The sequence below is a fragment of the Pseudophryne corroboree genome, chromosome 3, assembly GCF_028390025.1.
Source record: "Pseudophryne corroboree isolate aPseCor3 chromosome 3, aPseCor3.hap2, whole genome shotgun sequence".
In the NCBI taxonomy this organism is placed as follows: domain Eukaryota; kingdom Metazoa; phylum Chordata; class Amphibia; order Anura; family Myobatrachidae; genus Pseudophryne; species Pseudophryne corroboree.
Genome location: NC_086446.1, coordinates 707,089,865 through 707,104,182, shown reverse-complemented (window position 1 = coordinate 707,104,182; position 14,318 = coordinate 707,089,865). Strand labels below are relative to the sequence as shown.

Sequence of the window (14,318 nt, the reverse complement as noted above, 5' to 3'; positions counted from 1 at the left end):
GCACCACAGGTATGGATGGATAGTATACTTGATGACACAGAGGTAGGTAGAGCAGTGGACTACTGTACTGTACTGCTATATATAATATACTGGTGGTCAGCAAAATTATGCACTGTCCTCCTACTATATATATACTGCACAAAACTTAAATGCACCACAGGTATGGATGGATAGTATACTTGATGACACAGAGGTAGGTAGAGCAGTGGACTACTGTACCGTACTGCTATATATTATATACTGGTGGTCAGCAAAATTATGCACTGTCCTCCTACTATATATATACTGCGCAAAACTTAAATGCACCACAGGTATGGATGGATAGTATACTTGACGACACAGAGGTAGGTAGAGCAGTGGACTACTGTACCGTACTGCTATATATTATATACTCGTGGTCAGCAAAATTATGCACTGTCCTCCTACTATATATATACTGCGCAAAACTTAAATGCACCACAGGTATGGATGGATAGAATACTTGACGACACAGAGGTAGAGCAGTGGACTACTGTACCGTACTGCTATATATATACTGGTGGTCAGAAAAATTCTGCACTGTCCTCCTACTATATACTACAATGCAGCACAGATATGGAGCGTTTTTCAGGCAGAGAACGTATAATACTGGTGGTCACTGGTCAGCAAAACTCTGCACTGTCCTCCTACTATATAATACTGCTGGTCCCCAGTCCCCACAATAAAGCAATTAGCACACTGAGCACAGATATTTGCAGCACACTGAGCACAGATATGGAGCGTTTTTCAGGCAGAGAACGTAGATATTTGCAGTACACTGAGCACAGATATTTGCAGCACACTGAGCACAGATATTTGCAGCACACTGAGCACAGATATTTGCTGCACACTGAACATAGAAACTGAGAGAACGCCAGCCACGTCCTCTCACGATCATCTCCAATGCACGAGTGAAAAATGGCATCGACGCGCGGCTCCTTATATAGAATACGAATCTCGCGAGAATCCGACCGCGGGATGATGACATTCGGGCACGCTCGGGTTAACCGAGCAAGGCAGGAGGAAGCGAGTCTGCTCGGAACCGTGCAAAAAATGGTGAAGTTCGGGGGGTTTCGGATCCCGAGGATCCGAACCCGCTCATCACTAGTTCATACCAATATCTTGTTTATTGCATGTGAGTACATAATATAATTTGATAATGTGCTGTGATCTTCACTAACAGATGGCTCATGGCTGGACCCAAAATAATATAAAATAAAAAAGAAACACATAGTGTAAGCTGAGAGGTGAATGATGTATCTACATTATAAATGGCTGCTCATTGCCCTCACTTTTCAGATGTGTCCTCAGCCTTTGCTCCAGTCATGTCAAAAATCCATTTGGTGTACCATAGACTTTGCCATGTAGCCACAACCAAACATTATGTTTCTCAAAATCTGAATCTTATTCACAGCACCAAAGTGACAAAACTACATTGCAAGTGTACACTGATCACTGGTGCTGGCATTTATTGTACACAAGTGTGCAACTACTGTAAATATCAAATCTGTTTAAAGATTCAGATACTAGCAGATGTAGCCCCCCATCCCCACCTCCGCTATGCTCCATTATGTATAATGTGAGACTTTATAAATGTCAAACATATGCATTCAAAAGTAGCAACTTAACATCCCTGGAACACTGAGTCTGATTCAACAGTGGTTGTTCTTGCGATGGCTGTCTTTTGCCGTTCAGAGTTGCGACTGTATGCTAATATAGGCAGAAACTAATCTGAGCATAGGGACGCCAAATCTGCTGCCTCATAATTTCTGTCCTACAGTGTACAACTGCAGAAACATCGGTACAATCGTCGCAAATCAGGTTTTCATGTAGATTCTGCCTCTGAAGATGCACAGGCTGTCCTGCTCCACTGGGACACAGATGGCGTTGCAGTAGCAAGTAAGATCACAACTGCTAATTTATGCACGCTCAGAAAATGGCATCTGAATGGTCATGACACGCCTGCATTTATCCAACCACTCCCCATTACCACCCGCAAATGCTATTTACCTGTCACTCACTTTGCAACTAATTCCATGGTTCGAGCCCATCAAAATCCAATTGCTACGCATGCGCAGTGCGAGTCAGACACATACGCGGTAACAAAACATAGACCAATTTGCGTACAATGGCCGCTTTGCGACCACATCTGAACTAGGCCGACTCTGAGTGGTATTGTAAGTAGCTATGATGCGACTAAGATGCAGTATTTAAGAATAAAATATGCTTCGCTACCCATGGTGGAGCATCTAAGTCACACTAAGGGGTATACTGTATCTACTAAAGGTCAAATCTTGGTTGGTTTTAATTTTTGGTTGATTTTCAGTCAATTTTGCAAATCAGCGATTTACTGAAGGCAAAACCAATGGCAAAAAGGACCAAAAAAACAAAACCGTCCACTTGAGAACATCAGATGAACATCGATCTTTTTTACTTAGACTAGTATAGGAGCTGCAGTATTTACAAGTGACCAAAAACTCAAAACAAACCCAACCAAACAATAAACCTGCCTATGGCAACTATGATGGGATAAGCACTGCACAGATCACTATGATCACTATGATCACTATGATCTGTGCAGGCATCTTTAGTGTATAAAGTGAAAAAAAAACGGTTAAACATATTTATAAAATGGCCGGGGGTGTGCCAACCCCTCCCCCATTTTTCCTGTATCTAGTACTGGCTTCAACCATCTGGTAATGTTATGGCTGAAGACACACATAACTGGGTTACCCTGCCATCATATTACACTGCCCCAAACTGGTCACCCTAGGTCCGGAATTACTCTGGAAGTGGGGAGACCAAAAATATCACCCCTCCTGTAGATACCCCAGGCCAGGGGTGAAGTACTTGGCCTGATTCTGAGTTGAGAATAAAGCAGAAAAGAGCAAGTACTGTATCTCTGCACCGAGGCAAAACCATGTGCAGTGCAGGGGGGGCAGATGTAAAATGTGCAGAGAGAGTTAGATTTGGGTGGGTTATTTTGTTTCTGTGCAGGGTAAATAATGGCTGCTTTATTTTGACACTGCAATTTAGATTTTAGTTTGAACACAACCCACCCAAATCTAACTCTCTCTGCACATGTTATATCTGCCCCCCCCCCCCCCCCCCCTGCAGTGCACATGGTTTTGCCCATTAGAGAACGAGAAAAATGTTGCTGCTGCGATCAGGTCTGAATTAAGCTGGACTGTTGCGGGGCGGGCGGAGGCAGCCGCATGATGCCACATACGACTCGGGATGCGGAGGGTAGCTGTTTGCCAGCACAGCTAGGATCTACTCGGCGGGTGCAAATGCAACGCCGCCGCGTGATGCTTTCACACCCGTGTAGTGCGTGACATGCGGGGTGGACTAGCCCTATGCTGGGCATCCCTCCACATCTCTGAGTAACTGATCAGAGATGTGCTAAATTTAGCACATCTACGATTAGATCTGAATCACCCCCATAGACATACTGAACTACATATAACATAAAGAAATCCAATTCCAAGACCCTGAGTGTCAACTTCACTCCAATTGAATAATGATGAAGTTCCTCTGTTAATCATCAATTGTCTATTACAGCAGAGGAATACATATAAATGTTTAACTCCTCCTACTGGTATAATATGGAGGTCCTAAGTGTGTAGTATACCAAATACTAAGTATTAAGGCTGGTTCACACTACGCAATTCGGGATTGCCGGCGATGGATGACTTTATTGTTGAACGGTATAGCGTTCAATGACATAGTGTGTACACACTAAACGTTATCATTCAATAATAATTTCTGTGATGTCACCGCAGGCATTCCCGGACATGCAGCTCAGCCCAACATTGACGGATTGAGCTGCATGTCAGCTCAATATTGGTGACTGCAGAACGGCATGCGGGAGCGCGCCTTGTTCATCAGTTACCAATATTACCCCACATACACACTGAACGAGTTCTGTCTAAAAATAAACAATAACGACATTTATGTCGTTATCATTAATTTTTAAGGCTCAAATCGGCTATATTTTATAGTGTCACTGCAGTGCATCAGTGTCCCATGATTACCAGTACTGGGTCACACTTATTTATAGACTGATCTATTCACTTATAGGTCTGGAATCATTTTTATTCATTTAATATAATTTCTTGTTATGCACTCAATCAAATAAACTACTATGAATTTTTAACCATTGGCTCATTTCCTTCCTTTTTATCTTATACAATTGGAACGGACAAATTTTGCGCAGGGACATCTACCTCCTCTTGTTGAACCATTTATTGCTAAGTGGATACTGGTAGTGTGTCCACAATCCCAGCAGCAACTTGTGTGCACCGCCCCACTAGGTTTACCACAGTTTCAAAAACCATCTTTTTTTTTTTTCACCAAATGTCATTATATGCCTGACCTTCAAGGGCTGCTTTGAGCAGTTCTTCTTGTTCAAACTTCAGCATACTTTTATATTGCTTAGAGAATCAGTTTTTTTTCAACTAAAACATTTTGGAGGTTGTTCATAACTTTGTGCTTTCATGTAGGAGGTGATTTATCAAAGCTTGGAGAGACATAACTTGGAAACGGATAAAGGGGGAGATTTATCAAAGCTTGGAGAGAGATAAAGTGGAGAGGGATACAGTACTAACCAATAAGCTCCTAACTGTCATTTTTCAAACACAACTTGTAAAATGACAGTTAGAAGCTGATTGGTTAGTACTTTACCTCACTTCACTTTATCTCTCCTCAGACTTCCATAAAGCTTATGCTAGGCATACATGCTACAATTATCTGGCCAATCGGCCCAATATTGGCAGATTGCTTATATAATTGAGGAGTATATGTGGGTAAGAAGTTCAAAAACATCGAGTGATCAGCCATGCCAAATCGTCCAGTATGTCCGTCCGATGCTATATTTTCACATTTGATATTTGGCCGCATTGAGCAGTGTATGCCCGACCAGAGCCGACCCCAGGACACTTCCCCTGTTCCTTCACATAGGAAGGGACAGGGAACTATTGTGGCCAATACACTTTGAGTGATCTCACAGTGTAAGTTCTTAATATCTGCAGGGTCTGATTCTGTCAGAATGCCTGTCAGACCACAGGGCATTTATCTATCTGCACGTGTATGCCCAGCATAAGTGTTGGCAGGATTATTCATACAAATATCTGTTGCTTCAGATGTATCTAATATACAGTATACAGCTGTGCATAGTGAGCTCAGTTACCAACATAAGGATGATATGCAGTGTGATAATAGAATGGCCCTTGTTCTCTTGTGACAAACATTCCGCTTGTGCCCGAATAGAATTTACATGTTACACTGTCTACAGTCACAGACAAATCACATCATCACTACAATGCACATGAAATGGGTGACACCTCAGTCCATGGCACAGACATGAGGGCACATGCTAGATGAATGAACAAATCGCCAGCAGTTTGTGGTGACACTGAAAATGAGATTATTTTTTGAAAAATGAAGCTATAGCGAGGTGTTGTCCAGCTGGCCATGGCCATGAGTATAATTGTCCCCAGTATGTTGTCCCGTAAAGTAGCTGATTACTGTAAGCAAGAATTTATATTGCAAAAAGTGTCTTTTATATTATAGTACATCTAACATACCTCCCACATTTACAGGAGGTTTAATTCCTTTTATATGCTTTGTCCCCAGGCAAAGATTTCATCAGATGATGGTGAGGAGGAGGATTATAGGCATCACCGGGCAGAAACATTTGTGGTCAACTTTTACTCTGAGAGTCACAGTTTTGTGAGTCTACAAAGCAATTCTGATAAAATTCCCTGTGACACTGATTTGCCTGTGACTGTGGAATATGAAATCAATGGCCTGGATCCTAAAGATGATCATCTCACTTTCTTCTACTTTGTAAGTATTCTTAGATAACTCTAATGTGTATGCTAACTGGGCAGTAAATGGTAGAATGAATCCTTGTTCTCCTTATTTTATGCTTGTTTTCCTCTGCAGTGACACCACCACACTAATAGCTGGATTGGCCTCTGTCCAGATGAACCCAATTTGCCAGTGGTAGAACTCCCAGAGGTGATGGAGGCATTGGTCTCCGGATGCCATCTGTCAGATAGGCACCAAGAAGCAGGCTCAGTAAGGGAGGAAGGGTGGGGGGGTGGGGCACAGTTTCACCAGGCCCCACAGATAAATCCATCTGTAACCTCTGCCTGCACTCTGCTCATCATTGAAGCTTCACAGGCAGTGGCTACAGATACAGTAACTCTATCTGTAGGTTCTGGGGAACAACTGTCTCTCTTCCTATGGACCCCTCTCCCAGTAACACTTGCAGAAAGTAGCCTATAGTCCAGATGGCTTTAGCTACCGGGGCAGAGCTACATAATGCATAACATTCCAGAACTTGGTAAATTAAAAAAAAAAAGCAGCTCCTATAGATATGGCTGTCAAGAGCGAGCACAGGCCTGGGAACTGGGGACTCAGCAAAATTGAGTGAGGGGTGGCCAAGTCCCCTCCATATAAAAAATGTAGAAAAAAAACTATCACATTGGGGCACCACTCACAGCAAGAGGAGACATTTGTCCCTGGGGAGGGGGGGGGGGATCATTGCAATCAACCCACCCTATAACACTTCTTACCTGCACACTACCACTGGCCACTTTATAGCACTGCAGCAGCACCAGTGCATCATGCAGGGAGTGTGGCAGCAGCCTCCCTAGACCCTCTGCAGCCAGTGCACAGCAGTAGTCTACTCCATCCCTGCAGTGCATGATGTGCAACTGACTCAGGAACAGACATCACAAGGATGGTGCAAGGTGTGCGGGTGGGTGTAGTATGAGTGGCCGGCGATCGAGATCCCGGCGGCCAGCATACCAGTGCCGGGATCCCCATCGCCGGCATGTTGGCAGCGGGGTGAGCGCAGATGAGCCCCTTGCGGGCTCGCTGCACTCACCACGCTGCGGGCACGGTGGCGTGCTACACGCGCCATGCTAATTATCCTCCCTCTAGAGGGGTCATGGACTCCCAAGAGGGAGAATAGTTGACGGTATGCCGGGTGTCAGGATTCCGGCGTCGGTATACTGAGCACCGGGATCCCAACAGGCTGCATACTGAATGCCACCCTGTGCGGGCTGCACCCGGCTGTCACCCTTGGAGGGAGTGACACCAACATGCTGCTGAAATATGTACAACAGACTCTGTTTTTATTCAAATGCATGTACTTACCTTGGAGGAACAGCAAGCAGATGGTGATATATTCAAATATATATGTATTGTGTGTCTGCTATATATTCATGTACTTGCTTCTTCTTCCTTTCCCATGTGAGTTCTAGTGAGAGAGAGAAAATGAGCCATGGAGCACATGTTGCAGACATATAGTACTTAAAAAGCTGTTACTGAAAGTTAATGTTTTTCATCTTAATATTGATCCTGTTACCCAGTACTATATAAAGAAGTTATACCTTTACAAGACTCATCCTGTCTGATTGCACGGTAACTCCCGTGATGATCTTTTATATATGAGACCTCCCACTGCACACCTATGGTATTTCATCACCACATGCCAACAGGTTATGGGCCCAGACTAGAGTCTTTGGATGCAAAGCCTTCGCCTACATTCCTACAGAAAAACAGAGCAAGTTACAGAACCAATCAGTAGAGGTTGTTCTAGTAGGTTACAGTGAACATTCAAAAGGCTACAGAATTTTAAATAAAAAATCAGAAAAATAATTCTAAGTAACAGTGTGACATTCATGGAAGAAGCAAGAGATAATGTCATAATTCCAGAAAACTCAATTGAAGAGGAAAATACAGATTCCAAAGTAACAGATGAAGTAGAGATCACTCAAAAAGTTGAGGTACAACACAAGACAGATACCAGCGACACTCAGGAAAGTATAACAGTAGAAGTGAGACGCTCTTCAAGATAAAATATAGAAAAAGCCCCCATACATTTATTATACAAAGCGACAGCTGTTAACATACGAGAACCTACATCATGGGAAGAAATCGCTAAATTCCCAGAAAGAGAAGCACAGAAATGGCTAACAGCCACAAAGGAAGAATTTGAATCAATGAAAGACAACCATACATGGCCATTGAGGAAACTACCAATGGACTTTTAAGGTCAAGTATGATACTGAAGGAAAAGTAGAAACATACAAGGCAAGATTAGTTGCTAAAAGATAATCAGACATTTTCAGAAGATTATGGTGAAACATTTTCTCCAGTCGTGAAGCACACCACCATTAGAACCTTACTTCTAACAGCAGGCATAAAAGGTATGCAGGTGAAACATTTCGATGTGAAGATGGCTTTCCTACATGGTGAACTGAAAGAAGACATATAAATGGAACCAGGGCAGTAGAGAGCTTGGCTGGGCCCGGGTAATTTTCAGGGTGTGTGGCCTAATCACAGGAGGCATGGTCATGCACCCCTAGATAATAATGTAGAATTTTTTTTATTTTAATGCCTTCCTGGCCACACTGTAGCCAAGCACACAACATCATGCTGTGCTGTGGAGAAAAGCTGCAGCTGCCAGGTGGGGTGGAGGAACCTGGGCCCCTCCATCAGACCTGGGCCCTCCATCAGACCTGGGACCGGATATTTAGTACCCCCCCCACCCCCCCTCTTGGCACCACTGCATGGAACAACCACCAGGTTTTGTGAAAATTCAAGAACCAGTTCATGCATGTAAGCTTAACAAAGGAATATATGGTCTAAAGCAAGCAGCAAGAGCAGGAAATACAAGATAAATTAAGTCTTGATGGAGAATGGGATCATCAGAAGTTAAGCAGACCCCTGTCTTTATACAAAGTTAATAGAAGAAACATGGGGGCAGATGTATTAACCTGGAGAAGGCATAAGGAAGTGATAAACCAGTGATATGTGCAAGGTGACAAAGGCACCAGCCAATCAGCTCCAATATGTAAATTAACAGTTAGGATCTGATTGGCTGGTGCCTTTATCACTTGCACATATCACTGGTTTATCACTTCCTTATGCCTTCTCCAGGTTAATACATCTGCCCCATGGTTTTATGTATAAATTTGTGTGGACGATGAAGGGGACGAAATTGAAATAATACAAGATCTAAACAGTCAGTTTGAAACAAAAGACCTAGGTCACGTAATGCATTACTTTGGAATGCGGATCTCAAAGAAGATGACGGAATGTTCACATTAAGTCAGAAATACAAGATTCAGGAAACCATTGAGGAGTTTCATATGAAAAAAGCAAAGATAGCAAGCACTCCGATGGAGACAAGTTATGTAAAGGAATCAAATGATGAGAGTGAACTGTTACAAGATAGTCATCTATATAGAAAAGCTATAGGTAAATTGCTATACATTTCAACTGTTACCAGACCAGACATTTCCACACAGCAGTTGGGATCTTAAGCAGAAAGGTTTCCAAACCAACACAGATGGACTGGAATGCAGAGGGTAAATTCATCGCTTAAAGGGAACCATTAACTAGAAGCTTAAACTTTCAGCAAGCACAAGTCACAAGTTAACAGGACATGTTATTCTTGATGCATTCATCATATTGACTCAGACAGGGCTGGAGACACAAATGACAGGAAATCCACAAGTGGATAGTTATTCTCAATCGGAGAAGGATTAATCAACTGGACAAGCAAGAAAGTCTTCCGTAGCACTGTCATCTACTGAGGCTGAATATATCATGGCAGCTCACGCCAGTCAAGAAGTGATATGGATAATGCAACTACTATCAGACTTGAATGCCTCAAGAATAACCTATCGAGATATATGAGGATAATCAAGGATTCTTGCATTAGCACAAACAGAAAGAGTAAATCCAAGAACCAAGCATATTGATGACAAGCATAATTTTCAGAGGGATCTACAAGAACAAGGTTTTATAGAGTTGAACTATTGTCCAACAGAAGATATGACAGCTGATATCCTGACTAAGCCTCTGTTGGAGAGAGACATTGGATACTTATATCAAATGTGGTTTTAATTGAAGAAACCGAGTCTGTTTAGAAGGGGTGTTGAAATATGTACAACAGACTATGGGTTTATTCATATGCATGTACTTACCTTGTATGAACAGCAGATGGCGATTTACTCAAATATATGTCTATTGTTTGTCTGCTGTATATTCATGAACTTGCTTCTAATACCTTTCCCATCATGGAGCACTTGTTGCAGACATGTTGTATTTAAGAAGCTGTTACTGAAAGTTAATGTTTGTCATCTTTATATTGATCTTGTCACCCAGTACTACCTTTACAAGACTCATCCTGTCTGTTTGCAAGGTAACTCCCATGATGATCTTTTAATCTTTTATGTATGAGAACTCCTGCTGCACACCTATGGTATTCCATAGCCACATGCCAACACATGCCAGCTCCTAGTCAGTGGCAGGAGTTAGGTGCTGCAGTGTGACATTATCCTGCAACAACCGACTCCTGTCACTGACAAGGAGCTGGCACTGATGTAGCCGGGTGGGCTTCCCATTAGGTCACACCCTCTATTGACATCAGCAGGGGATGTCTGCTAGACCACACCCCTATCTACAGGCCACAGCCCATTTTCAGGCAAGCTCGCCATAGGCACCCAAGGGGGTTACAATTAGCATCACCAGGTGTTACCGACCTCTGTGCCACCACTGGACCCAGGCTCCTGCAGTGCACTTACAAACAAGCCTGGCCCCAGGTAAAGAGTACACCCCTTTTTTCAGCGCCCCTGCTTGTAGAAACCTATAATGGCTTCTTTTGTGAAAACGAGAGACTGCAGCAGATATCAGAGATATCTACCCTATATATTCATTCCAGGAAACTTATTATTTGCAGGTACCCCCAAAATTGGGTGTCTTTGGAGGATATCCCAAAAATAATTATCAATAAATAGACCCCCAATAAAAAACATACCTAGATATTAGGATCCTCTCAGCTATTAAATCCAATGTATTATTTATTTTCATGTTAATTTTAAAATTGATCCTAGAACAAACATAACAGCAAACTTTGAAAATCATATTCTTTCAATAGCAGATGGGCTAATGAACAATAATAAAAGAAAGGGGGGCTGGCTGGAGAGACAGAAGGGGTGCTGGCTGGAGAGACAGAAGGGGGGCTGGCTGGAGAAACAGAAGGGAAGCTGACTGGAGAGACAGAAAAGGTTGCTGACCTCTGATTGGAGACAGAAAGGGGTGCTGGATGGAGCTGGAGATACACTGGGGGGCTGGAGAGACCGAAGGGGGCTGGCTAGAGCTGAAGAGACACTGCGGGGCTGGAGCGTCAGAAACACAGGGGTGAGGCTAAAGAAACTGGGGGAAAGTGGCTGGAGATTATTCTCAACTGGCAGGATTTCTGGCACATTACTAACTCCTTTGCCTCCCTAGCAGTGCTACTGGACATGTGCTGTTGGAGGAGTGGAGATGGGAGGCAGTACAGTTTATTTTTGCCTCTTGGGGGCTCTGCCTATTTTATCAGTCCTGGGCCACACATTGTCTGATGGTAGCCCTGCTAGTTATCATTCCATAAGGCAGCCAGAAGAGTCACTAACTCTTTGGGAACAAGCAAGCAAGTATTATGGGGTGTCCCTGTGTTGGAACAAAGGCTCCATGATTCGTTATTATGTAGAATCACTTCAATCTTTAATAAGCAGTTCTTTCACCAAGTGTAAATAGTCTGCGTAGCCTATCCTAACCTACTGTATCCTATGCCATGCCTAGTCTGCCCCAGAGCACTGCTACATCTGGGAAGTAATCAACTCTTAAAATGAAATACTAACAATTATATACTGTAGCACATATTTGTTATACAGTTTATATTTCTTAATGCCAGAAGACTTTTTTTTTATTGTGTACATTTTATAATTGAATTTGGAGCTTCAGCTCTTTGGGTCATGAGCCTAAGGGAGATTCTGAATTGGGTGCAAAGTATAAAAAAAAAGCAAGTGACATTGCACCTGGGGAGTCATTCCGAGTTGATCGTAGCTGTGCTAAATTTAGCACAGCTACGATCGTTAACTCAGACATGCGGGGGATGCCCAGCACAGGGATAGCCCACCCCGCATGCCAGTGCCGCCCCCCCCCTCCCCCGCACAAATACAAAAGCATCGCATAGAGGTGATGCCTTTGTATTTGAGGAGTAACTCCCGGCCAGCGCAGCTCCTGCAGCTGGCCGGGAATTGCTCGTCGCTCCCGCTGGCCGCAGCGGCTGCGTGACACATCACGCAGCCGCTGCGGCCCGCCCCCCCCCAACGGTCCGGCCACGCCTGCGTTGGCCGGACCACTCCCCCTAAACGGCGGCTTTACGCCACCGTTCAGCCCCCTCCCGCCTAGCGACCGCCTCTGTCACAGAGGTGATCACTAGGTAATGAAAGCTGCCATGCGCCGGCGCACTGCGGCACCGATGCTTGCGCAGTTTCGACCCGATTGCTGCGCTGCAACAAACTGCAGCGAGCGATCGGGTCAGAATGACCCCCCTGGAACAAACCAGGTTGCAATGCAAGGTGTGCACATATATTTTTTTGTTTTTTGCATGCAGGGTAAACACTGGCTGCTTCTATATGTAGCGGATAAAGGGGGTCATTCCGAGTTGTTCGCTCGCAAGCTGCTTTTAGCAGCTTTGCACACGCTAAGCCGCCGCCTACTGGGAGTGAATCTTAGCATATTAAAATTGCGAACGAAAGATTAGCAGAATTGCGAATAGACACTTCTTAGCAGTTTCTGAGTAGCTCCACACTTACTCGGCATCTGCGATCAGTTCAGTGCTTGTCGTTCCAGGTTTGACGTCACAAACACACCCAGCGTTCGCCCAGACACTCCCCCGTTTCTCCAGCCACTCCCGCGTTTTTCCCGGAAACGGTAGCGTTTTTTCGCACACTCCCCTAAAACGGCCTGTTTCCGCCCAGAAACACCCACTTCCTGTCAATCACATTACGATCACCAGAACGAAGAAAAAACCTTGTAATGCCGTGAGTAAAATTCCTAACAGCATAGCAAATTTACTTTGCGCAGTCGCACTGCGGACATTGCGCATGCGCAGTAGCGACTAATCGCTCCGTTGCGAAAAAAAATAACGAGCGAACAACTCGGAATGACCCCCAAAAGCTGGACAGCTTTACTTTTGCACTTCAATTTATATTTGAGTTCTGTCAAGCACTTCTCACATCTAAGTCGATCTGCACATTTTAAATGCTGCTGTATGTGGGTATTTGTAGCCAAAGACCAATTAGAGTCCCCATGATTGATAACCCCTGTCCAAAATTGAAAATGCAGATGGTAATTAGATCTGTACCATGGATCAAAGATGAAGGTTGACTGGTCTGATGAATCCCATTTTTCTTTTGTGATAAGTAGTAATCTAGGTCAGTTTGCATTGTTTAACTAGGGAAATTATGCCACCGGGATGTATAGCGAGAAGGAAACACCCCAGTGGAGGGATCTTGATATTCTAGGCCATATGGATGTTAATTTGATGCATACCACCTAAGCACAACTGTAGACCTTTAATGGCAATAGTTTTCTCCAATGGAAGTGGCCTCTTTCAGCAGTATAATGTCACGCTGCAAGGATTGTTCAGAAATTGTTAGACGAACACAATGAAAAGTTCAAGCTGTCGCCCTGGGCTCCAGATTCACCAGATCTCATCCCAGTAGAGCATCTGTAGTATGTGTTGCAACAACAAAACTTATCTTTGCCAGCATCACCTCACAACCTACTGTACAGGAGTTAAAGGATCTGCTGATCACATCATAGTAACATAGTATCTAAGGTTGAAGAAAGACAATTTGTCCATCAAGTTCAACCTATTTGTGGGTACATCCAGGTAGCAGATGACACAGGACACATTCAGAGGTCTTGTAGAGTTAATTCCTTACATCAGCAGCAATTTATACAGGTGTTTTGGCTCATCAGTGTATGTTTTTAACTTCCACTTGTCTACTATTATATTACATTACTTTTATATTAAGAATGTACTATATAATTATCTCTCTTTCCACAGCTGTTGTCTAAAGATGGAATCAATTCTTACAAGGAACATAAATTAGACCTTAAAGAGCACGTAAAAGACCCAAGTGAGTACAATATATACATAACATAAATATTGCAGTGTAGTATATTGTACTGTATAGTACATTATGTAAGAGTTCACTTCTCTATGTCTTTATTACCAGCGCAAAGAAATTTGTAATACTGAATTTAATTGAGTAGTCCATGACTGACTGATTATGAAGACTACTGGTTAGAGCAAATCATCACTCAATGCTAAGATATACCTCAACTTGAAGACTCATACACTTCTGCTTGTGACTAATTCAAAGAGTGAATGTCAATGGCCCTCATTCTGAGTTGATCGCTCGCTAGCTGCTTTTAGCAGC

The 14,318-nt window shown here is 43.4% G+C and overlaps 1 protein-coding gene across 1 annotated transcript in view; it reads left to right on the top strand.

Annotated features, from left to right (window-relative positions):
* Positions 1–14,318, top strand: part of LOC135056657 (alpha-2-macroglobulin-like) — a 221,455-nt gene that overhangs the window by 87,105 nt on the left and 120,032 nt on the right. The window contains exons 12-13 of the mRNA XM_063962103.1: positions 5,653–5,865; positions 13,943–14,015. Of these exons, the coding sequence (XP_063818173.1) occupies positions 5,653–5,865; positions 13,943–14,015 (286 nt within the window). The remainder of the gene's footprint in view (positions 1–5,652; positions 5,866–13,942; positions 14,016–14,318) is intronic.